The 27,433-nt window shown below is 40.3% G+C and overlaps 1 protein-coding gene across 2 annotated transcripts in view; it reads right to left on the reverse strand.

Annotated features, from left to right (window-relative positions):
* The window catches only part of fu (STKc_STK36 domain-containing protein fused), a 316,353-nt gene that overhangs the window by 237,344 nt on the left and 51,576 nt on the right, over window positions 1-27,433 (reverse strand). The window contains exon 3 of one of the 2 annotated variants that reach the window (XM_043413204.1): window positions 22,460-22,605. The exons of the other annotated variant lie outside the window; for it this stretch is intronic. Within the exon in view, the coding sequence (XP_043269139.1) occupies window positions 22,460-22,605 (146 nt within the window). The remainder of the gene's footprint in view (window positions 1-22,459; window positions 22,606-27,433) is intronic. 2 annotated transcript variants of the gene reach the window in all.

Below are 27,433 nucleotides of genomic sequence, written 5' to 3' on the forward strand. Positions count from 1 at the left end.
GAGACTGTACCACTCTATCAGACAGATTCTTGCTTCTTGCGATTCTTGCCAAAGAAATAAAGTCCCAAACCAGCATTCATATGCGGCACAGCAGAATATCGTTCCGGAGGGACCGGGAGATATTGTTTCAATTGATTTTTTTGGTCCTTTACCCGTGACAAAAGGAGGAATGAAACACATCCTCGTCACAATTGATGCTTTTTCCAAATTTGTTGTTTTATATCCCTTAAAAGCGGCAACAGCGCCAGCAACAATTAACAAAATTTTTAACCATTACATTCCCGAATTTGGAAAACCGAAAAAGCTTCAATTTGACCATGGCACTCAATTTACTTCGCGATTATGGCTAGGGAAATTAGCTAGCGAGGGAATTCAGCCAGTTTTCTCCTCTATTAGACATCCGCAAGGAAATATAGTAGAGAGAGTCAATCGAGAGATCGGTAGATTTTTTCGAACATTTCTAACCGATAGACACACCGACTGGCTGAAATGGGTTAAGGTTATCGAGGACTGTATGAATGAAACACACCACGAAACGACTGAAATGACACCAGTCGAGATACAGAAAAATGTTAAGCCTCAAAGAATCTGGAGGAATTGGATTAAAATAGAGAGAGATGAGGAATTAGATGAGGAAGAAGGGATCGAAGCCAAACTGATGCTTGCTAGGAATAGGATAGAGAGAAAAGGTAGAGAAAGAGCTAGAAAGTTTGATTCAAAACACAAATTAATTCAATTTAATGTGGGAGATTTGGTTTTGGCCAAAGCGTGCAACGTTAGCGACCCTGTAAATAAAAAAATGGCCAAATTCTTCTCGATTTACGAGGGGCCATATAGAATAAAAAAACAAATAGCCACAGCCACGTTTATCCTGGAGAATCCTGAGACTGAGATGGAGAGAGGCATGTACCACGCCGCAAATCTGAAAAAATACAAAAATTGATTAAAAACACGAATTACAAATTAAATTACCAGGATGTAATGTTCTAAGCTATATAACTTACCTTTGTTTATTACTTCCAAACGTATCCGCTGAAAAAAGATTTCAAATTAATAAATAATGAATAATTTCACAGTCAGAGTGACGTAACACTCATACTCACCTGTTGAATCCATAATTCTTCTACGGGACAACCTAAAACACATAAAAACAATAGAAAAACACAAAAAAATAAATAAAATAGAAAAGAAAAGAGAAAATTATATGTTTATTACTATTTTTATAAATAATAATAATTTTATATTCAAAAATTCAATTTCCGATAATAAAAATGTTGATTGTTCAAAAGTTACGTGCAACCACACTGAATTACTAATTTAAATACTCTCAATTTCAAAATAACGTATTTACGCAAGTCAAATTATTGAAAAATTGGAAGCTGTGTACAAAACAAGCAGTGTCATGCTCCGTCTCGCTCTACAGGTTCCCTAGATCACGAAAAACATGTTTCCGATAGTAAAAATATCAATATTTTTGAAGATAATCATCAAGAAAGGTTAATTATGCATCATTATGGCTTAATTAAATGAGTTATGACTCGGAAAACTGTTAAAACAGTCAAAGACGCAAATTTCTGAACTCCGGTAACGAGACGCTTCTGAAGCAGCAAACTTCAGACGGTACCCGTAGCTAGGACTCTAAGTTTTAGTCCCCGAGTAATCCGTACGTGGCAAGTGGCGCTGAAAGCAGCCGAACTCGCGTGGTAACGGCCAAATTTGAACAAGCGTTCGCGACGGTTTTTTGACCACACTCAACATCGAACTTTCGGTCGAACAACAATAGCTCAGGGATTAAAAACAAAAGGACGTTCGATACAAAAAGGAGTGGAGACAGGTAAAGAAATGATTATGTAGGCATGCTGATTTCAAATAAAACAATGGATGGATGAAAAATGAATTAAAATACAAGGAGGGATAAAATAAAGGCGAAAAGAAAAATAGTGAACAATTGTCAAAATTGATGAAACAGGAGCACAGGATGGACGTGTCAACCCAAACAGCGGTACCAAAGAGGAATTTCTCACAACAGACGGGTGAAAGCGGTGACTGGGACATCGAGCAAAAAAATGTTGGAGCAGTGGTCACGAGAGAACGTTATGCGAGAGGGGAGAGGGTTGAGGTTATTCCTATCATTAATCTGGAATTAAGCAACAAAGGAAATCAAAACCAAGGAACACAAACAGGAGAATATTTAAAAAACAAAGCTGTCCAAACGCTCTGGCATCTCTATGAGATAGAACTAGAGGAGAAGCATAGATCGAACAGAAAGAGCGTTATTGAATTGATTGTCAGAAATCAATTTTTCAAACGAATAGAGGAGGAATTTAGCGTGCCCTCCATTCTCTCACCCATTCGAGAAGAGAGGGAGCACAATATTGCAGAGGACCCTGAGGACTGGAAAACTTGGAAAGCAGGACAATTTTTCTGGCAAACCAAGAAAGAAGACATAAAGAAACAGCCGATCCGAGAGACGAGTAGTGATAAGAAGAGAGAAAAGAACGATGAAAAGGACACAGTCCAGATAATGGACATTGAGAAAAAGAAGGAAGCAAACAATAAGGAAAATCAAAGTGCAAATATAGAAAAGAAGAGAAAAGAAAACGACGGAGATGACAAACCAAAAGTAAAAAAAATGAAAAGGGAAGATTTAGAAACTCTACAAGAAAAAAAATGGCTGAATGATGAAATAATAAATTCATATTTGGATTTGCTTAGTGAGGATGAGACTCTCGGTCATAGGATATATGGAATGAACTCCTTTTTCTTTCCTCGACTGCACATCAGTGGCTACCAAGCTATAAAGAGATGGACAAAAAAAATAAATCTCTTTGAGTTCGACAAAGTGATCGTTCCCATTCATTTGGGCCATCATTGGTGCCTCGCGGTCATCAATTTCGGAAATAAGACGATCAAGTATTACGATAGCCTGGGAGGAGAAAATCGCCAGTATTTGGAGGAATTGCTTCAATACCTGATGTTGGAGGCGAGCAAGAAAGGGCAAAGAGATTTCAACAAGGAAGAATGGAAGCTCGTGATAAAAAAAAATATACCCCGACAACTAAATACGTACGATTGCGGGGTTTTTATCTGTATGTTTGCGAGGTACGAAGCAGAGGGCAAGAGGGTTGATTTTGACCAAAGGGACATGTCTCAGCTGCGCCGGAAAATCAAAAAAGAATTGGAGGCCGGAAGTCTCGAGAAATAATTAGATTTATTTTGAACGCTATGATTTGTACAAATACTAATGGGGAGGGATCTCAATATCCAAATTATTACAGAATTTATGTTTATAAAAAGTAAAAAAAAAAAAAAAAAAAAAAAAAGTCATTAAAAACGCAATAAAGGACGTTGTTTGTGTCGGTTTGAACCTGTATTATGCTTGTTTCTTTTTTTTTTTCTCTCTCTCTCTCCCTTTATCTAAAAGAAAAGCATACCATCGATGGCCTCTGTTTCTGAAAAAGAATAATACTTGCCAAAATTGATGACTCCTCTGCTAAAAAAAAAAAAAAAAAAAAAAAAAAAAAAAAAAAAAAAAAAATTAATTAATTAATACTTACCTGATGATCCGATGTCCTGGAGTCCGCGAACCTAAAAATAATTAAAATAGCTATAGAATAAAAAGAATACTTACCTGAAAGATTACTCCGAACGCTGAGAAACCTAGAAATAAGAGGAAAAAGGACAATAGGAATGAAATGAAGGGGACAAAAATGAAAGGGGAAAGGGAAATGGGGTGAAAGAGATTAATGAGAAGTAAAAGGAGAAAAAAGAGGAGAATGGGGGAGAAAGGAGAAGAATTTGGGGTAAAATGAATCAAGGTAAAAGGAAATAAGGGATAAGAAGAATTAAGGGAGTACGAGGAGTATGGAAATGGAGTGGAATAGGGGATAGAAATTTGAGAACGGGGTAGGAAGAATCCTGAAAATAAGACAAAGAACCTGAAAATCAAAGAAAATAAATTGTAGAACAATAAACCTGAAAATAAAAGAACATAACCAGTAAAATAAAATAAACCTGAAAAACAATAAAAAAGAAACAATAAATGAATATAGTGGGACTGGAAAAACCTGAAAATAAATAAAGTGGGGATAAAAACAATAAAGGGGGTGAAATAGACGAATAAAGAGAAAGTGGGAGTAAAAGGAGATAAAATGGACAAATAGGGGTATGAAGAAACGGAACAGGAAAAATAGGGTAAAAAAGGACGTGTAAAAAGGCTGCGAGTGAAAGAAGGGGAAATATGAACTAATGGAGAGACAAAAATAATAAAAATGGGGCAAAATGGGCGAATGAAGTGCGAGAAGGAACTGAGAAAGGTAAAGTGGGGTAAAATGGACGAATGAGGTGCGAGAAGGGACTGAAAAAGGCAAAGTGGGGTGAAATGGACAGAAATAGAGAAGTGGGGGAAGTGAAAGGAGTGGGGATAGAGAATGGGTATAAAAGTCGGAGCAGCAGGCTCCGGAGCGTCATTTGAGCCACAGTCAAGCTTCAAACAACACCGGGAGCTACCCAAGCGATTGGACGACATCGGGAGCTCTACCTCGTTATTCAAAGCGACTTTGAGAATCTAAATCTCTACAACCACCAAGATGCGGATCGACCCAATCATCCCGGGAGTTCCAACACCTTCTCCATGGCCAGCGACCTGGGAAGGAAGCTTCGAGATCATCATATTGGAATTCCTTAACCCAACGAATTTTTCCTACACAACTCTGACAAAATTTGAGGAGCTGTGTGCATTCGAGGAGCAGTTATTCACCGACATCGCAGAAAGAAACCACTATCCAAGGGTTTATGCTTCCATCGACCGGATATACGCGGTCGTCAGTCAAGAAACGGCCTACAGAGGAAAATTGGTCGACGTGGAAGATGGAGAAGCTACCTTACTGCTTATCGATAGAGGGGTTACTCTCATGCATCCGGTTCATGAGCTTCAGAATCTACCTCATCAATATGTCAACGTGCCTTCTTTCTGCACGAAAGCATTCATTTCGGGAATCAGGCCATTTTATGGAAACAGATGGGAGATGACCTGCAGCCTCCATTATCAACGGAAGCTGGTCGATCAAAAAGCTAGAATCACTATCATCGGCGATCATCCTACGAAGAAGGGCCACGAAGTTCACCTTTTCATAACACCTCAACGGGTCAATCTGGGAGAAAGCTTGGTCAGGCACCAATATGCTCTACCTGGCGAATATCGATTCAGCCTTCGGGACGACGTAAAGTGTGCAACGCCTGAAGAAATACAAAGATTGGCGAATGGAGAACAACTACAGGAGCCTTTCAATCCTATTGCGGCAGAGCTGAGACAACTAGAACATCTGCAACTCCTAGACTTGGAAGAAGAACAAATGAACGAGGTCAATCAACTCCGCTGATGGAAGACAAGCTGAAAAACATCAAGATCATCGAGAAACCTGTAAATCATCATCTTCAAGACATCATCGCCCTGTCCTCCCTTTATCCCCGAGTCAAAATTGCATTTTTAAATTGTCTACGGTCCCAATCCCATTTCCGGTTTTCGAGAATTTGAATTTCTGTATTTTTTCTTTTTGTTTAGACTACTTAAACGAGTTTTTGAGAACAAAAAGCATCATTTCAACGATCTTTTTGTTCTGGGGGGCATTTGAGATGTAACACTCGCGTAGCGGCCCGAGCCCGCTTGAACTATTGAATATTGCGCGTACCAAAAACATCGCGGCGCGATGACGGGCGTGCGTCCCAACCGGCGGCCATGTTGGCGACTGGCACAAAGGCCCGAGCGAGCCGGCGGGCAACGCTCCGAACAGCGCCACTTAACAAAAAATCAAACTAAATCATAATTTCTTTATTCTAATTGTTTTCAAACTTTTTATTTATCGATATGAGCGTAATTAGGCTCAAAATGTCGGGAAAAATAGCCGCTATCAAAGAAAAATAGAGAAAAGATTAAAGCTTGTAGAAAATTTGTGTTATTTCAAATAAAGCGAAATGCTTGATCACAGCGCATGCGCAGAGCTAAGCGTTCATGGGCTATAGGAACCCGAACGTGACTTTTTCCAATTTTACGGATAAAATTAAAGTAAATGATATTAAATAAAACAATGAAGCCAAATCGCTTAAATAATTAAACAATAAGAATTGGCATTGAAATTTCATTATTTTTAAGTCATGAAGAGCGGAAAATTAATCAAAGCGGAATTCGGCGCATCGGGCAAAATAGCGATCAGCCAATAGCAAGGCGCGAATTAAGGCAGCGAGCCAATAGGGAAGCCCGTTACAAAAGAATGCGCAGAACGCGTCCGAAACTGAGAAATTCGGCGTTTGAGAGAATTTAGAGTGGGGAACGGGGTATAAGAGTCGGTGCACGGCTCATTCGAGAGGCAGTTCACCCTACCTCTAGAACCAACTCGGATCTCCTAGAAGAGCTCTCCTAACATCAAATAGCAAAATACACTCTATTCTGATATAACCTAAAATCCTTTCTCCTATTATTCCTCTGGATGCCTGGGGTATTGGTGAGACTCGGCGACGTATCGATCCCGTAGTCCAGGGTCCATTCCACATAACCTATAATTTCCGAATTTTGCTGCACGGGGCATTGGTGAGACTCGGTGACGTATCGATCCCGTGGTCCGTGGGCAAAATTACCTAACCTAGTGAATGCTCAGGACATTGGCGAGACTCGGCGACGTATCGAGCCCGTGGTCTGGGGTTCACATCCTAACCTGTCTTGTGTTTTTGAGCATTGGCGCCATTCGGCGACGTTTGAGGCCCGTGGTCAAGCACAAACTTTCCACCTAGCATTTTTGGGTGTATTGAGAATAGAGGCGGTAAATAAATGATTTTATGATTAATTATTATTAAATTCAAAATTGTTTCATAATTTATCCGATTTGGTTGGGTCGAACGAATTGATTAGCGTTAGAATTCAATAATTTAAGAATCTATAGTCCATTGTACGACTCTAAAGTCAAGAAAAATTGTCCGAACCAATTATAACGAGTAGAAACAAATAACAAGCGGATAAAAGCATTAATTCAAGAGGCAGCGGTAAGACTAGAGTTTGTATAGCATCCTAGCGATCACAAATTGAAAAAAATTGTAAAAACAAAAAGCGTACAACACTCTTGAATTGCTAGCAAGCGTAAGGACTCAGGCTCAAGCGGTTAGGATTACAGGACATCGGTTGTCAATTAGTAGCGTTGCGAGTTTCATTATTTTTTGTTTGTTTTTTTTTTGTTGTCTGAAAAATTTCATGCAAGCGGAAAGGAGAGGCAATAGAATAAGCAGGGACACGATAAACCTTAAAGCGTTCTTTATTGTATAAACAAAAAACAAAAACAAATTTGAAAATTCAATCGAAATTTCACACAGTAAAACGCTCCGTTTTTCCGGGTCTTTCGAGTCTTCTCTCGCCTGACTTGGTTAAACAACGCGGACAAAAAAAAAAAAGATTAAAATTAAAAACGCGTCATTTTCGCTATCATTTTGTAAAAACATAATTAAAATTAAAAACGCGTATCATTTTGTAAAAACGCGTATCATTTTGTAAAAACACAATAGTATTGTCTAATAAATTCATTTTGTTATCTTATCAACATAATTTTTGTCTCTCGTCTCGTTCATACCTGCTCCTTTAAAAATAAGGTAGCTCGAACCGACGCGTGGCGGCGTTCAGGCCGGGTCGGCGAGAGCGTTACGTTACAATATCGATCGAATTTATGACTGCTGTTACCAGCTGTGCTGCGCCGCGTGCTACGTTATGAAGTTGACGTCAGATTTCCAATCATCAACAACTAATTTCAACAACCAATCACAACGTCTAAAAATGGATGTCGTCAGATCCAACCAATCAGAAACTCGATAGTATCAAAATGCCTTTGATGGTGTTATAATATAATATACAGACACATAAATTTTTGAATGTGTTGGTAACTTTTGCATAATCTTGAGCCCGTGCAAAGTTTTTTCTCAGCAATTACGCCACCAATAATGCTGATTTTGGGCTCATTCGATAGAGAATTTCTCAATTAGCTGAAAGTTCAATTTTCAAAGTCGTACATAACTCATAGGCTTCGCAATTAAAGAAAATCACATGCCAATTTTACCCCCCCCCCACCACCGCGAATCGTTTTATTCAGAGAAAGTATAGTCTCGGCGAGAGCCTCGGGCCAGCAGACAACAGGGCTATCAATGTACTTGTCCCGAGACTCTACCGAGTCTCTTGATTCTATAAGAGGTCTGTCCGCTTAAGATTTTGAACTCTGGGTATGTGTCGAGATGAAAACATTGGAGTGCTATTGGTTCATCATCGCCTGAAGAATGCACGGCCGGATGTACATAAGGAAGGGGGAAGGGTCTGCAGTTGGAGAGCGAAATGAACTTTACTTATTTACCCTAAAATAATTCTATAAGAGGTCTGTCCGCTTTTGAACTTTCTCAACATTGATGGAATTGTTTTTCGTGACTTCAGTTTGAAAAGTAATCTCGATATGGATAGATGTGCGAGTATGTATGCGATCCATCCATCGGAAGAATCTTGGACGCTAACTAAAAATGAACTCGAATCAACTCCTAAGGTTTTGCTCATAAAATATTATGGCACATTCATTCCATCGCTATAGGATCGATTACCTGAACATTTGAAGAGTGATAGTGAAGTTCAGTCTTATCAATATTGTCACGATCATTTTAATCCACCGTGGATGTCGACTCAAATTGATGCTCTAGGACCAATACGTCGAGAGTGTGAAAAATGTTGGATCATGGAACAACTAGTGAATATTTATGCAATTTATTGTATACGGAATCCGCGTGAAATGACGGCAGAAGAACTCCTCATTATATCACCATCAACGTTCAAGAAACATTTCAGTGACTTTACGGATGTTCTGTGGGAGCGTTTTCCACATCATTACAAATCGCACGTTGAAATTCAATCGTTGCGTCGATGTCATGATCATTGGAATACATCTTCGATGGAAGATCACATTGATGCTCCGGCCCCTTTACGAAAAAATTGTAGAAAATGTCGGGAGAGTGACACGCATGAACGTGCAGAGGTGGAGAGGGAATAATCGTTAAAGTTCTAGAGAAATCGAGAGCAACGCCGTCAGTCAGCTGCTGCATTAGTTCGAAAGCAGACGGGAAGAATCACTCTTCAAAAATGGGGTTTACATCATTGAACAAAGTTGCGACGCTGGAAAACAACATACCAACGAAGAAGCTGATTGAACTTGAGGTGGGGACAGAACATCCAACTCATCATATTCGATCGGTGAAAACGAAATTTGGAAAACGATACATCGCCAACATCGGAGACCAATTTATGGTCTTTCTACCGGGGAGACTTGCCGAGGCTTTCAACCAAGACGAGAGTGAATTCGAAAAGTATTTGGAGGCGGCTCAGGCGAGAGAACTCTACATGGAAACCTTTGCCGACAAGCGGAGTAAAATTTTGTTCAAACATATTCCAAAATGTTCGTAAAAAAAAAGCATCGATGTGAAAATATCAGAGTGAAGGAGGAGGAGGAGGAGAGCTTATAATAAAAATATGGAAAAAAGTATCATCGTAAAAAATGTTTTGTTTATTTGAAAATCTCTCGTTCACACAATGCTAGATATACATATAACCAACTTCTGAGTATTTTACATTCGCATTCGCACAATTGTATTTCGAATTCTGATTGTTGTGATAATGGTGAAGACAATCGAGGCAACTTCTGCAACGATGAACAGTCCAGTGTCTCCATATCGATAATTTCCGATGATAGGTCCAAGAAATTCTTCAGACACAAAGACTTTTCACATCCTTTCACGTATATCGCACGGACTCGTTGTGAGATTGTTTGAATGATTATTTTTGCCGTTGTGTATCATAGACCCTCATAGTCCCATGAAATCCCGTGGACATTTCGTTCCAACCATTTGTTTGTTATTTTATATCGACCGGGTAGAGCGTCCCAAGTAAATAGTGATTTGAAGAACAGCGTTAGAGGTTTATAAATTTTGTCATTGGCTCGAATAATTGATATTTCTTTGGGGATAAATTCATTGCATGACCCCTTGAAACCCTGGAGATCAACGATAAAGTCCATCTCGACTGACGATTAGTAAAATCATCACCATGATTTTATACGAATTTTCTAACCCCACCACTCACAGGATTGTATTCAACGATGCAATCGTGTAGAATGAAACAGTATGCGCATGTTTGAGCAGGAATATTTATGCTTATTTCAAATTCAAGGCGCACATAAACAGGTCCAGACTTGAAAGAATCGTTCTGCTTTGAGCGGTCAACCACAATGTGAGGAGCATATTTGAAAAAATCCGTTTTTGTAAGTCATGGTTCGGTCTCCTTATTGTAGTACATCGGTTGAAAGTTTGTATATCAAGAGACTCGGTAGAGTCTCGGGACAAGTACATTGACAGCCCTGTCGTCTGCTGGCCCGAGGCTCTCGCCGAGACTATATTGTCTCTGAATAAAACGATTCGCGATGGTGGGGGTAAAATCGACATGTCATTTTCTTGAATTGCGAAGCTCAGGAGTTATGTCGCAATTTGAAAATTGGACTTTCAGCTAATTAAGAAATTCTCTTTCGATTGCGCCCAAAATCAGCATGATCGGTGGCGTAATTGCTGAGAAAAAACTTTGCACGTGCTCAAGATTATGCAAAAAGTACCAACACATTTACGCAGCTGACGTATCCGTATATGGGTTCAGACCGATACATACAAGGGCTTTTTGATGCCCATCATAACCAATCACCGGTGAGAATCTATCCGTCTCGACCAATCGCCGATGAGAAAGTTTCTGATAGTCCTCAATGTTTTCTTGTATACCGTCTGTTATCGTCTGTTATGTTATTATAAAGTGATTGCGATCGTAGCCCCGTGGATCAACGGTGCAAGATTTGCAAATTTCGTTTAAATAAATAAAACATTATTGAAAATAGCAGTGGATATAATCAATTTTATTTTTTTCATAAAAGAAGTTTCAATAAGTTTCGAGCCCATTTCACGACAATAATATCTATAATAAATAAAACCTCAAAAGTGGATTAATTGATCTCATACAGTGTACTGAGAGTGAGTAAAATGTTGAGAAGTGAAAACGTGAATAATGTGTCGTGAAAATTAAGAATGATCTGTTCTACTTTGATATCGTAATATATACATAGATAGCAAATTTGCGAGATTTCGCGTCATGTTGACGTTTGAGGTTATGACCGCCGGAGTGCTGTTGGGTGCAGAGTGTAGAAAAATAAAAGTGGTTATTGAAATTGGAAGGAATCGATATTATTAATGACGTGACTAATTACTATTGAATAATAATAATAATAATAACAATGAGAAAAAAACGTTCGTTCATTATGACCTCTAAAACGTTCTTTCCAAACAGAAATTCTATCTTGTGTAATTACATTAAAGAAAGAGGTGGATGGTTGTGTGTAAACGAATTCAAATAAATTTTAAAAAACTTTGGTCAAGTAATTCAATGTATTGTTGTCAAAATTTCTTTCATTTAGTTTGGCTGTGTTCACCGGTCCCTTTTTTCCACCTCCTTAGCTTACAGTATATAGTCATACCAATTTCTATTCGTTCTCCAGACAATACGAGAGATATTCGTATTTCTATTTCTTTATATTGATTTCAACAAGATAATTTGAAATATTTATAACAAAAAGGATTGCTTGTTCATACACCCAAGTTTTGAAAAATCTTTGGGCCATGTAAATGCATAGATATATTCACTTGAGTTGTTACATGATAAATTTGGAAATTTATTTCAATAAGTCATTGGGTGCTTAATTTTCATGATATCAAAATTTGTATCTTCGAAATGCAATGAACACCTCTAAAGTTCGACAAAGTGATGAAGCGACATGTATATTGAATATTTCCAGACCATGTTTGCGATTGGCATTGTGGGTTGAAAAATTCATGTCTGTAAGTCTACACCTGATCATTTTTGGATGTGATCAAATATTTTGTCTGCGGATAACCATGGAGACATACAAAATTACAGCATTTTGCTTGCTTCAACATGCATCGTATCTGTCACTTTTTTCTTGAATGTGTCATAATAAGTTTCAAAAATGTGGTTCAGGTAATTTTAAAGTGTTTTTCCCTATAGCACCAAAGTCTGTATAACTGGTACGTAGCAAGTACCTATGAACTTTGATATTTCTGTGAAGTAGCAGGTATGCCAATCTTTTAACTTTTTGGTTCCGACTGGAATATATTAACGAAGATATTCATTACTAAAGTTTTCACCTTCTTATTTCTGAATAGGTCTGAAATTACTGTCTTCAGAAACTAATGCACAGATACATGAAACATCTTTGATTTCTGTTCTCTTTCAATTGCGCTGTCTTTTTTCTTTTTAACTATGGCATAATTAATTTCATGAATCTGTGGTACTTTTGTCTGTCTGTATCATAACTTAGATGAAGAAATTGCAGCAGATACTGGCAAACCTTGAAAATTCTGTGTTTACACTTGTGCGCCAAGTATTAGCACTTCCTATTTTTGATTATGGAATATGGGTATATATAAATTATGAAAATTTTTCAAAAATTATAGAATATGGTAATACATAAATAATAAATAATTCAAAATGGTACAAAAAGTCAGCGGTGGCCCATTTATGATTGGCATAAGAATTTATGTTTTCAAAATAGATATATATTAAAAAATAAGCAAATCTGTTGGTCCTGCTACACTCAATACTTTTCATTTCTCTGATTGGAACTCAGTCGCTACATGCAGAGTTTAAAAATTTTATACATCGACATGTGTACATCAACTTGATATCTCTGGGTATGATACTGTGAATAGAAAAGAATGCTTCAAAAAGTCATTGGAAGTTTCCTGGTGGACTTGGTGAGCATTATATATATTTTTTCTCTCTCTCTTTCTGTCAAATTTTACGGAAAATCAATCAAAAAATTCGTTTCATTGAAAAATTTTCACATCTTTTTTATTCACAACGATTTGATTAAAAAAATTGAAAATAAAATTCATAAATGAGGGGGGGAAATTTCTCAATAATACAAAATATTCATAAACTTTACGGAAAATAGTTTTAATCCCACAAAATTGTGGACACATTCGGAATCGATGAAACATGAGGGGATCATCGTGTTTCATCAGCATTATCACCATCATCATGAGGGAAACATGAGGAAACATGAAACATTCGTAGAATATTGATATCATACATTTTTATATTGCATGTAACTTGGATAGTACATTTTTCAATTTGTTTAATATTTATGATTTTGTTTGAAAATTTTTTAGTTTTTCTTTATAGAATTTTTTTCGATTGTTTTTAATTTTTTATATCGTATAGTACTGCATACTGATTTTGCTGTATATTCAAATTCATGTTACCATAAGGATAACATTGTGATTTATGTATAATTTTACATCAGTAACATTGTGTTGTGCCCGTACATCGGACTCCTAAAATGAAGAGTATATAAATTAAGCGTTCTCAGCATAAATGCATCGACGGCGCAATATCGACGTTCCCGAACGAACGCATCGACCTTCGATGTCATCGCCGAAACTTCGAGAAAGAATATCACGCCATATTGTCGCGAGAGGGGGAAAACCCCCGAGTCTATAAATTTACCAATTAAGGAAGTACCCTCGGTAAATTAATTAACAAACAGAAAATTATAAAAATTTGTAAAGATGTCAAAATCTTTCGAAAAATAACTCAGTTAAAATTTTGTGACCTTTGGTTGACTTTGAAAAGAGATATAAATGATTTAATTTGAAGTAGTGAACATGGAGTCTTATGTGAATCTGTGATTCAGACGCACTTTTTAATTTATAACGTTGAAGTTAACAAACAGATTTTGATAAAATTTGGAGAAGATATAAACGAATGTCCAATGAACATTTTTCTTTGTGGAAATCATGCAAAGCTTGCTTGTGTTGTAAGAAATGACTTGAAATAAGACAAGGTTTTTGAGCAACACGTGAATGTGGCAACACCGCAGAATTGTAGGTTATGGCGCTTCATTCGAATATAAGTTACAGCAGCACTTTCAAAACCGTCTGAACATGCACAAATTGAATCAACGATAGAAACAAAGTATTGCAAAAGAATTATTATACATTTGTAACGAACATTTAGTGTGTTTCATGCATCAATTATTTTCGGAAACAAGAAGAAATAGAAAATATGAAATGAAGACACCGTCAATTTAATCATTTTTAAAGTCTTCTTTAAGGTTAGGGATGTTTCTTTTCCCGTACACACTTCGGATTTCTTTAACCACTGATGAAAAAAGAAATACGCAGAAGCTGGGTACTGGCCGATTGTAACCTTTCCTATACGCGACTATACGTAGATTCAATGCTTGTACGTGAGCACGTACACTAACCCAGGGGCTACGGTGTTGCCGAAATATATACTACGTTACTCATATTGAAGACTAAAACTCTCTGACTCACTAAGTACCGAGGGTACTTCGTTAATCAAAATTCGACAGTCTTTGACGAGAATTGTAACGATTGGTCTCGAGGCCATAGAACCTCGAATTTGTAAAAAGGCACATGAGAGAATTTTTATGGGATAGACTTACCATGGTGAGCCCTGAAAATTCTCTGAAATCCAAGCACTACTCGCTTCCTTATATACTCGCCTAGCCGAGGCTCCGCACACGAGATCTTTACTACCCGAATCGATATTTATCAGCGCGAGCTTTGAAGTGTTTGCTCTCAGTTCAATGTTTGGGTTTGATCCCATTTCGACGGTAAGTTTGGGTTTGAGCTCCGTTCAATGACCTGTTTGGGTTTGTTTGGGTTTGAGTAGACGTCCTTCTTTACCCACGTTTGGGTTGTAAACAATCTAAATTAATACCTTGTGTATAAAAGAAAATGTAAATAAAAACCAGTCATAATCAACCGCGTCTATCATTGACTATTCCAATTTTTAACTATCCTAATAGTTAACTGTAACTTTCCCACTAGTTAACTTCAACTATTCCGATAGTCGACTCGAAGTATTCCAATAGTTTATCGAATTCCATCGGGTTGCCGGTAATGCAGATCCGCCGACTCTTCAGAGGCGCACGCACGTTCGAGAATCTGCATTACCGGCTCTTTGAACGTGTTCGGACGTATTTGAAAATCTGCATTACCGACTGTAAAGGTTTGAGCACTCGGTTTAAATCACCATAGCGGCGGCAAGTAGGAACTTCCGACAGTTGACCATCTTGATAGTTGCCAGCGGCTATCCACCGGTACACTTCGAAGCGCTCTCGCGAATGTGTTTGGGTTTGTTTCGGTTTGTTTTTGAAAACTACCTTAACGATTATTTGGGAAAACTCCCTTAACGACTGTTTGGGTTTGTTTGGGTTAGAGCGGCCATCTTAATTGCCGACCGTTCCGGGTTTGTTTGGGTTAGAGTCGTCATCCTTTTTTACCGACCGTATGGGTTTGTTTGGGTTTGAGCTCATTCCGATTGCATGTTTGGGGTTGCTTGGGTTTGTTTGGGTTAGAGCGGCCATTTTTATTACCGACTACTTGGGTTTGTTTGGGTTAGAGCGGTCATCTTTATTATTGATCGTTTGGGGTTGTTTGGGTTAGAGCAGGGAATCTACTTTGTTGACGGTCGGTAAGGTAGATTACTACATGAGGCGGAACCGGAATGGCTGTACTATTTACGATTTTAATTAATAAAAAAGAATTCCAGCTCTGTCCTTCACAATCATAAAAATGAAAGAAAAAAAATAAATTTAGGTGAATTAGGCAAGAGCAGCGCAGACCACAGACTCTGGAATTTAACTGTCACCGAATTTCTCCAAGATCCTGTGCATCCACTAGGTTAGGTAATTTACCGTCCACGGGCTCTGGGATTTAAACGTCACCGAATCGCTCCGAGATCCAGTGCAACGGAAATCCAGAAAAACTGAAGAGTGGACCCTGGACTCTGGGATTGAAACGTCACCGAATCGCTCTGAGATTCCAGGCATCCAGGAAAATTTAAGAAAAAGGAGTTTTTGATTGTTCGAGCAGAGTTTAGAGTCTAGACTGTTCAAGAGATTCAAGCTGGTCTTGTAGGCAGGGAGAACTGACTGCCGAATCAGTCGCGCAGCGCTTCTCATACCCAGTTCCCCACCATAAGATTCTCTAGCGCAGAGAATCTATGTTTTCGATCGGTTCTGTGCTCCTTTCTGTAACGCCTTTTCGTATTGGCCCGTTGCCATGTTTCACGCTCGCCCGTTGGTTGAGCGGGCTAACATACGATGCGCGGAGCACCGCTTTTCATATTTTTCAGCTTTGTGTGATTTTTAACAATAAAAACTTCCATTTGATTAGTTCTTATTTAATTTTCTTCATCTTTCAGCATTGTTAGTTGATTTAATATGATTTGAACAATTATAATCGATGAAAGTCACGTACGCGGTCCTGTAGCCCATTAATGCTCTGCCCGCGCATGCGCCGCAGTCGATTTTTACATTATTCGTTTTTGATTTGATTTTATATCATTAATTTGTTTCGTCATCATTTTTCTTGAATTCGTGTTATTTTACCGATTATTTTCATTGTATATATATAGCCTTTATTTTTCCCTTTCGGGTTACAGCTCGACTTCCTTAACATTCCATTTTTACACCTTTTTACATTTTTCGATATACATAATTTACACATAATTTACACATTTCCTTATTCTACACCCTTCTTCTCTTTAGCCTATTTGCCTTCTCGCCCTTAACCTATACACGCTCCAATTCGAGAGAGAGAGATATCATTCACACCCACACACATTCCTCACTCCTCTTACACCATTGCACGCCGCGCGCGACCTCCGTTTCCGCTGCACCTTTTTACTCCCTCCCTTCTACCCTCTCCACTCCTCAATCTTCTTCATCCACTCCTCCCCTTGACCCTCCCCTCCCAACACCTCTTCCCTCATATTTTGCCAACCCTCCTCCGCCCCCCACCCCGTACATTCCTCCATCACGTGCTCCCACGTCTCCCTGCTACTCGTGCACATCCTACACTCCCTCCCTTCCCTCTGCTCCCAGTACCTCCCCCTCTCATCTCGTCCCCTAGCCTGAACCTGGCTACCCTCCCCCATCTCTCCTCCTTCCACCCCTTTTTCAAATATCCCGGGATCCCTCTCTCCTTCACAAACTTGTAATCCCTGTTACTCCTTGATTTAATTATCCTCTCCCATCTCCCCTCCTCCTGCCTTACTCTCTCCTCCCTCACTATATACTCCCCCTTCATATCCCCACTCTCCCATCTCCTCTCCACCTCCTCCAGATCCCATCCCATCCTTAAGTAAAACTCCTTCCTTTCACTCTCCCATCCTCTTGCTTCCTGCCTTCCGCCTGCCCTTCTCTTCATCTCACCCCTACATCTTCTCGCCAATTCTCCCCCTTTCCCCGTCTCCAATCTCTTCTCGTATCCCCATGCTCTCATCCCCGCTCGCACCTCCAGCTTATCCCTTTGCAGTTCCTCCCTCACCATATACCCCGCCACCCCTCTCGACACCCCCAGCACCCATCTTAAATACCTTTCCTGCAGCCTCTCTACTATCTCCCTCCCCTTCCACCCCCAAATCTCCACTCCATAACCCACTACTGGCCACACCAACTTATCGAAAAGCCACACTCTCCTTCCCCAATCGCTACCAAACTTATTTTTTCCTAACCCCCATACCTTCCCCATTATCTTCGCCGCCTTCATCACCCTCTCCTCCACCTGCTCCTCCTGACTTCCATTCGCTCTCACCACATAACCCAAGTACGTATACCTATTCACCTCTTCTATCCTTACTCCTCCCCATTGCCATACCACCTTTCTTTTTCTTCCCCCTCCCACCCTACACCTCATCACCTTCGTCTTTCCCGTATTCACCTCCAGCCCTTTCCCCTCTATGTACCTCTCCAACGTCCTCATCATCCCCTTCATCTCGTCCTCATCCTTCGCCAACAATACCACATCATCCGCATACGCCAGCGAATATACCTTCCCCCACCCCCCAGCTTCACCCCTCCCCACCGCCCTTTTTCCAGCTCCTCATCCATGTCCGCCAGCATCAGCGTAAATAGCTGCGGGCTCAGCGGACACCCCTGCCTAACCCCTTTCTCTGTCCAAAACTTCTCACCTTTTTCCCCACCCACCTTCACCCTCGCATACGTCTCCTTCATCACCTCCTCGCACCTCTCAATTAGCCCCTCCCTTACCCCTCTCTTCCTCATACTCTCCACCAGCTTCGCCCTATCCACCGAGTCGAAGGCCGCCTTCAAATCAACAAACAACAGCACCACCTTTCCCCTCCTTTCCGTTATTTCCCTATTTATCAAATAGTTCAGTACGTATACGTTATCCATAGTTCCCATCCCTTCCCTGAATCCCGCCTGACTCCTTGGCATCATCCCCTTCCCCTCCACCTCCATCCTCAATCTTTCCGCCAATATCCCTACGTACACCTTATACGCCGTTTGCGTTAGAGTCACCCCTCTATATTCCTCTACCCTTTTCCCCTCCCCCTTCTTCACTACTGGCACCACTATCCCTTCCTTCCAACCTTCCGGCCACCCTTCCCCCATCCACACCTTCTCGCACATCCTCTTCAGGCTATTCACTACCCTCTCCCCTCCGTACTTCCACACTTCGTTCGGAATTCCATCCTCCCCCATCGCTTTTCTGTCCTTCAACTTCCTTATAGCCTTCTTCACCTCTTCCGTTGTTATCACCGTTTCTTCTTCGTCCTCCCCTTCCCTCCTCCTTTCCCCCAGTCTCTCCCTTCTTTCTGTTACCCCTCCCAGCCCCTCTCTAAAGTACCTATCCCATTCTTCTCTTCTTATCTTTTTATTCACCCCCTTTCTCCTCCTCCTCCCCCTATTGACTACCTCCCATACCTGACCCTCCGTCCTTATCTCCTCTATCTCTCTTTCCCACCTTTCCCTCTCCTTCATTTTCTTTTCTTCACAAATTCTCCTGAACTTCTTCTTCTCTCTCCTGTACCTTTCCTCTTCTTTTCCCTCTCTCTTCCACCTCTCCAGCTCCCTTCTCGCCTCTTCCTTTGCCCTTCTACATTCCTCATCCCACCATCCCCCACTCTGCCCCTCCGCCCGCTCTTCCTCAGTCTTTCTCATCGCCCTCTTTATTCTCCCCCTCATTTCCTCCCATCCTTCTTCTACCCCCTCTGCATCCCATTCCCAACTCCCAAATTCCTCTCGAAACTTCTCCACTCCTTTCTCTGTCCACACTCCTCTTCCCTCCTTCCTCTTCCCCACTCCCTTCTTACTCACCCCTCTTCTTCCCCCCCTCCCCTTGAGCCACACTACCACCGGCATGTGGTCGGAGTCCACCCTACTCACCACTTCCAATTTCCTCACTCTTTCCCACACTTTCTCCCCCACTACCACGTAATCAATTACCGACTTACCCCTTCCCCCCACAAACGTCCACTCCCCCTCTCTATCCCCCTCCACACTTCCATTCACTATCCTCCATCCTCTCTCATTCACGAACTTGCACCATTCTTTTCCTTCCTTCGTCACTATCTCGTCCCTTGAACTCCTCACCGCTTCCCTCTCCCCTACCCGCCATCCGTCCCAACCTCCGCCTTCCCTTCCAGTTCTCACGTTCATATCCCCCCCAATCACCACCTTCCCCCCCCCTGCTCTTTCCATCCACCGGCTCATCAGCTCCTTTTTCCTCTCCATGTCCCCGTTTACGTACACCCCCACTATCATCCACCACTCCGTCCCCAACTTCACCCTTCTTTCCATCCATCCTTCCTCCCCCGGCTCTGTCCCCCCTTCTTCTTCCTCGATCTCTTCCTTCACCCCGAACGCCATACCACCCTTCGCCCTTCCCCTTCCCTTCCCTCTCTTCGCTCCCTGTATCACCCACCTGAATCCCTTCTTCCATCCTTCCCTTATCGCCCCCCACCCCTCCTCCGTTGCCCACGTTTCCGACATAACCACCACATCCCATCGCCTTATACCCTCCCAGAACTCCTCGTCCTTATTCATCACCCCCGCCACATTCCAAAATCCCACTTTATATACCTCTTCTATTTTGCTTTCTCTCACCACGTTCCCCCTTCTTTTGACTGCTCCCCTGGCCTCCCCCCCGTCCCTTTCCCTCATTCGTTTCCCACACTTTCCGTGCACCTCCCCTCTCCCTCATTCCACACCAATACCTTTCCATCCACCCACATCCTCATATATCCTACCCTCACCCTCTTTCCTTTTCTCCTCTCCTCATATGCCTGCCCTTCTACCAGCCATTTTATTCTCCTTTCCTCTTTTGTCAGATCATCCTCTATCCTTTCTCTATTCCCTCTCAACTTTACTTTCGCTTTCATTATTTCCACCTTCTTCTCCCTTCCCTCCAGCCTTATTAACACCATCCCCTTCCCTCCCTCATCCACCCTCCCTATTCTTCTCATCTCTTTCCTGCCTCCTTCCACTCCTAATCTCTCCCATATCTTCTCTATCTCCCTCTCCCACTCCACCCCTTCAGCCACATTCACCCCTCTCACCACTATATTGTTTCTCCTTTCCTCCCTCTCTCTCCTCTCCAGCTCTTTTTCCACCTCCCACACTCTTCTCCCTATCCTTTCCCCACCCTCTCCCCCCTCCCCTCTTTCCTTCTCCAGTACCTCCACTTTTCGCTCCAATTCCTCAATCTTCTTTTTGAACATTTCCCTCTCCTCTCCCCACTGCCTTCTCATCTCATCATGCTCCTTTCTCACCTCTTCCGCCCACCTGTCCACCTTACTCTCTATTCTCCCACACTCTTGCCTTAACTCCTGCTTCAACAACTCCTTCATCATCTCCCCTACCCTTCTTACTATCTCGTCCGCCTCTCCCTCCTCTCTCTCCGGCGACCTCGCCACTTTTCTACTTCTCTTAAACGCCTCCACCTCCCCTCCGTCTTCCCCTCTCGCCATTCCTTCCTCCCTTTCCCTCTTCTTCCTGTCCCCTGCCAGAATCGCTTCCATTATATTCCCTACACTACTCGCTCTTCCCCCCCCCTCCATGCTCCTCACTCTCATTACCCCGTCCCCCATTCCTCTCTTGCTCTGCTCACTCATTTCCTTTATATCCACTATCTCCACTCTCCTTCTCTATTTCCTTCTTTATCCTTTCTTTCCTACCTTACCTATCCCTCCTCTACCTTACCAACCTGCTCCTCTTTCCTACTTTCGCCGTTCTCCACACGCCGCTGACCTACTTTTCCTCGCTCGCTTACTCCCAACTTCTCACACCTCACTCTCTACCTACTTCACCCTAAGCCACTAAGCCACTCTAACCTCTATCTTTTCGTCCCCTTTTTATCCTCGGTTTTTTCACTTCTTCCCCCACCTTCCACTTACGCTCTTTTGCCCTCCACACTCTTACCGCCGCTCTTCCCCACTTTTCCACCCTCACTTTCTCTCCCCACACTGTTTCTTTGCTCTCTTTCCCTTTATTTCCCGCACCTTATTTTTCTCCACTGTTTCCCCACTGTCACCGGAAACGGAAGTCCATTTTCATTGTAATTACGCTCTTATCCGACTCAAAATAATAGAATACAAAAAGAATAATTTTTCGGGATTATGTAACGCGGCGTAGTTCAACGCGGTGCCGGAGCCTCGCTCGGGCTCATGCACAGCGACCCAAGATGGCCGCCACCTGTCACCAGCGTGCGTAGTCGTCGCGATGTTTTTGTCCGCGATCTCTCGTTCGCGATGTTTTTCGTTCGTTTCGACGGGCTCGGGCCGTCTCGCGGAGTGTTTCGTCACAATATGTTAAAAGTACTTATCTGACTCATCACTTTTTATTGAAAGTTTTTATTCAAATAAAAATCAGGACCCTTCTGAAACTGATGGATCTTAAGTATGCTTACAGAGGGCTTCGAGAAAGTTATTTTCAACTAATTCTTACTTATTTGCGTTAATTTAATATAAAAAGCCAACGAATTCTTCTGTAATATACAAAGTATGTTATTATGCATCGATGAATGAAAAACATTTTGCATAATAAATATGTTCAACCTTCTAGAATAACATAGTTAGTTGACATAACATAGTAGTTATAGAATAATATAGTTCATATTGCAATGACATTAATTTTTACTTTTCATTTTATTCCATCGAACAAACTCTATTCTATATAAGACCTAACCTGTACTATTATTGAAAACATTAAACTGATAATAAATCGCATTGCAAAAAATGTTCAATGAGAGTTTGCTGTACACTTTTATTTTTTTATGAATGATTTTTACTTGAATGACAAATTTTAATGAAAAGTAATGGGCTGGACAAGTACTTTTAACTCATATTTGAACACAATTCATACTGCTGTCATTGCGATAGTATGCCTATTGTTTTTTTATCCAATTCTGTGTTTCAGTAAGCTTTTAATTCCACCTTTTTGTGATTTCTCATATTATTTCTTTTGAATATTTTTATAGTTTAATAGAATGAAAAAAAATATACCTGTGCAAGACTCTATTGGAATGGAGATAATAGAGTGCAGATACAAGATCGCAGGCGATCAATCTAGCTCTTTCTTCGGGAAGACGTCCTGCTTTTCCCAGAATCTCGTACAATTCTTTATCCACATATTCTATCACAACAACTATCTATAAAAAACAGAAAAAAAGAAATGATACATGTAATTAAGCTGCGTATTAAAATGTTCCCGAAAGTTTGAAATAATTTCAATGAACGGCACATCACAAACAAAAACTCAAACACACAAGAAAAAACAAAAGTAACATAAATTGAAAATTGAGGTAATTCTTTATGTTGGATCATTTTGTAATTCTTTGATATTTATAAAACTGGATTTTATTCTATGAGGTTTGTGTACTGGACTCTTTATTTGACTGAGGTTTTACTTGAATATATATCAGTAAATATTAAAACTTCAAAAAGTAAAATAGGCACGCCAAGTATTAAAAGGTCGTGACCGTCGTTTTAAATGATTTTCTATATTCGCATTGTCAATAAAAAAAATTTTAAAAAATGTTTAACTGTGAAAAAATATGAGATCTATTGTAACATATACAGTGAATGAATTACCTTTCCTGTAGGAATTCTGAATTTTGGAAATAAAAAAAAATGAGATCATTTTCTAACGTAGCCAAGTACAGTGAATGAATTAAGGTTCTTGTGGAATTCATTCGTGTACACTTTTAGCCCTAATCCCTCACTTATTCAGAAAAATTGTCCAGCAAACGTCACAGAGCAACAAAGGTTTCTCGAATGATTCTGCAATTATTAAGAGATTATCATCTGTTTTTATGCTAGCTCGGGTTATAAACTTGAAACAGTTTACGCGTACAAGTGCATGCATTGTATCTATACGATGAACTGCACAAATTCATTTTCAACATTACACACAAGCTTGGCGTGCATGGTTTTCAATCGGAAGCTCGGGAAGAGACAATTGTTCAAATTTACTATGAAAACAATAATTAATTAGAATTGTATGAACGAGTGTGAAAAAAACCGATCCCCCAATAAAATAAGAGGGGCCCTGTTATATAATGATTTGGTAAACAATACAGATGGGTGAAATTTGTGGATAAAATTGAACAATCAAACGAACGGATAAAGAAATGAAATTAATCAATCCCTTTATATGCCTTTATCTTGTACGGATAGATACGGCCATTCTTTCATGCCCATACGCATTTTAATTTATCCACGCGTCACTTTCACTCGTTTGTCCGTACACTCTTTTTTTTACCAAATGGGCAGATGATTGGATGAATTACACAAGTATTGAAATGGATGAACAAAGAAGTAAGCTGTGTAAACATTGATTTGAGAAAAGAAAACGCGTTGAATACGAAACATTTGGAGTAATGAATTTATCAGTCAAACTAGTCAAGAATAGATATTTTTCTTTGTGTACACAGCGCGGTATCTCATGTCGAACTACTCAATAAAATAGATGGATGGAAAAGGGATGGCAAATTAAAAAACAATTACATGAGAGGATCATCAAGTTTTCTTCAAATATATGGACGGATGAGGCATTCCTTCGCCGAGCTTCCGATTGAAAACCATGCACGCCAAGCTTGTGTGTAATGTTGAAAATGAATTTGTGCAGTTCATCGTATAGATACAATGCATGCACTTGTACGCGTAAACTGTTTTAAGTTTATAATCCGAGCTAGCATAAAAACAGATGATAATCTCTTAATAATTGCAGAATCATTCGAGAAACCTTTGTTGCTCTGTGACGTTTGCTGGAAAATTTTTCTGAATAAGTGAGGGATTAGGGCTAAAAGTGTACACGAATGAATTCCACAAGAACCTTAATTCATTCACTGTACTTGGCTACGTTAGAAAATGATCTCATTTTTTTTTATTTCCAAAATTCAGAATTCCTACAGGAAACGTAATTCATTCACTGTATATGTTACAATAGATCTCTAATTTTTTCACAGTTGAACATTTTTTTAAATTTATTTATTGACAATGCGAATATAGAAAATCATTTAAAACGACGGTCACGACCTTTTAATACTTGGCGTGCCTTTTTTACTTTTTGAAGTTTTAATATTTACTGATTTCACTTCTTTTTGCGAGACGTGACAACTATATAGGAATCGTATTTCATTCACTATATTTGTCAACTTCAGAAAACGATCTCATTTTTTTTTTATATTTTGAAGTTTTTTATTGATAATGCAAATATAGAAAATTATTGGAAACTACGGTCGCGACCTTTTAATAATTGGCGTTCTTTTTTTACTTTGTCAATTATTTTTTTTCTAATTTAGCTGATTTTTTAGAGGCGTGACAATATTTACTTAAGAGAAAAAATACATTCCTCGTCTTCGACGAAAATTTTTAAAACGATTTGTTTCAAGTTGAGTGCTTTTCTCTATGTGCGAAAAGCAATCGACACAGCCAATTATTCTATGTAGACGGACGAAAACTTTGCGGTTATGTTCATGTGAGTTGAAACCTTTTACAAGCAATAATGGTGACGATTTTGATTATCCATTCAGCAAATCGAATTTTCCAATGAAAGAATGGGAAATTCCTATGCAATGGGATGATATTTTCATTTTCTATTCCTTTTTTTGAAAAGCTCTACTTGTTTACTTGGAAAAATGATTTTTGAAACTATCTTCTTTTCATTCATGGATTCCATGTTGACATGGATACTGTCAATGGTTTGCAATGTCCAAGGAGATGTTTCCATGGTATTCAATGTCTAAGACCACAGCTTTATGGTTATTGGTGTCCAGTGATATTTTTTCATGGTCTTCTATAACGTCTGAACCTGCCTCGTCAATGCAAACTATTAAAGCGCAGATCTAGATATCGATAACTATGAGGAAATATATCGTAAACCATTGCACCGTTTACCTAAATATCGGGAAATATAAAATTGTCGAATATATATTGAAAAATACGAAGGCATCCACCTAGGCATCGAAAACCGTATAGTCGCCAAACTAGACATCGTAAACTATAGAGCCGACGACCTAGATATCGAAAAGCTTAGAAAAACTCACCACACTATCGGAAACTATGGAGCCATTGACTTCCATATCAGGAACCATGGACAAATTCATCGTAACATCGGAAACTATGGAGCTATCGACTGGGATGGTGAAAACTATGAAGTCGTCAACCTAGTCCACGAAAACAATGGGAAAACATACCTGGACGACGAAAGCCATGGAGAAATATACCTAGCCATCGAAAACCATGGAGCTGTCGACGTAGACATCGAAAACAATGGAACCGTCGACCTAGACCATGAAAACCATGGAGAACCATAACCAAACATCGAAAACTATGGAATTGTTGACCTAGCGTCAAAAGCCATGACGGAATATACCTGGACCACGAAAACCATGATGAAACATGCCTAGACATTGAAAACCATGGAGGAATATACCTGGACAACGAAAACCATGTAGGAACATATCCAGACATCGAAAACCATGAAGGAATATACCTAGACATCAAAACCCATGGAGGAATTATCCTAGACCACGAAAACCATGGAGAAGCATACTTGGGCATCGAAAACTGTGGAGCCGTCGACCTCGACCGCGAAAACCATGATAAAACATGCCTAGACATTGAAAACCATGGAGGAATATACCTAGACATCGAAACCCATGGAGGAATTATCCTCGACCACGAAAACCCGAGAGAAACATACCTGAACATCGAAAACTGTGGAGCCGTCGACCTCGACTGCGAAAACCATGAAGAAACATACCCAGACCACGAAAACCATGGAGAAACATATCCAGCCATCGAAAACCATGGAGGAATATACCTGAACCACGAAAACCATGATGAACCATGCCTAGACATTGAAAACCATGGAGGAATATACCTGGACGACGAAAAACATGGAGGAATATACCTGGACCACGAAAACCATGAAGGAACATGGTTTTCGTGGTCCTTCATACTTGGTCATTGAAAACTGTGGAGCCGTCGACCTCGACTGCGAAAACCATAAAGAAACATACCTAGACCACGAAAACCATGCAGTAACATATCCATACATTGAAAACCATGGAGGAATATACCTGGACCACGAAAACCATGTAGCAACATATCCAGACATCGAAAACCATGAAGGAATATACCTAGACATCAAAACCCATGGAGGAATTTTCCTAGACCACGAAAACCATGAAGAAACATGCCTAGACATTGAAAACCATGGAGGAATATACCTAGACATCGAAACCCATGGAGGAATTATCCTAGACCACGAAAACCCGAGAGAAACGTACCTGGACATCGAAAACTGTGGAGCCGTCGACCTCGACTGCGAAAGCCATGAAGAAACATACCTAGACCACAAAAACCATGGAGGAATATACCTAGACACCGAAACCCATGGAGGAATTATCCTAGACCACGAAAACCCGAGAGAAACATACCTGGACATCGAAAACTGTGGAGCCATCGACTTCGACTGCGAAAGCCATGGAGGAATCTACCTAGACCACGAAAACCATGGAGGAATCTACCTAGTCCACGAAAACCATGGAGAAACATATCCAGACATCGAAAACTCTGGAGGAATATACCTGAACCACGAAAACCATGGAGGAATCTACCTAGACCACGAAAACCATGGAGCAATGTACCTAGACCACGAAAACCATGGAGAAACATATCCATACATCGAAAACCATGGAGGAATATACCTAGACCACGAAAACCATGAAGGAACACGTCTAGACATTGAAAACCATGAAGGAATATACCTAGACATCAAAACCCATGGAGAAATTATCCTAGACCACGAAAATCATGGAGAAACATACCTAGACATCGAAAACTGTGGAACCATCGACCTCGACCGCGAAAACCATGAAGAGACAAACTTAGACCACGAAAACCATGGAGAAATTTACCTTAGACATCAAGAACTATGGAGAAATACACATGGACATTAAAAACTATGGA

The sequence above is a fragment of the Venturia canescens genome, chromosome 2, assembly GCF_019457755.1.
Source record: "Venturia canescens isolate UGA chromosome 2, ASM1945775v1, whole genome shotgun sequence".
Lineage (NCBI taxonomy): Eukaryota > Metazoa > Arthropoda > Insecta > Hymenoptera > Ichneumonidae > Venturia > Venturia canescens.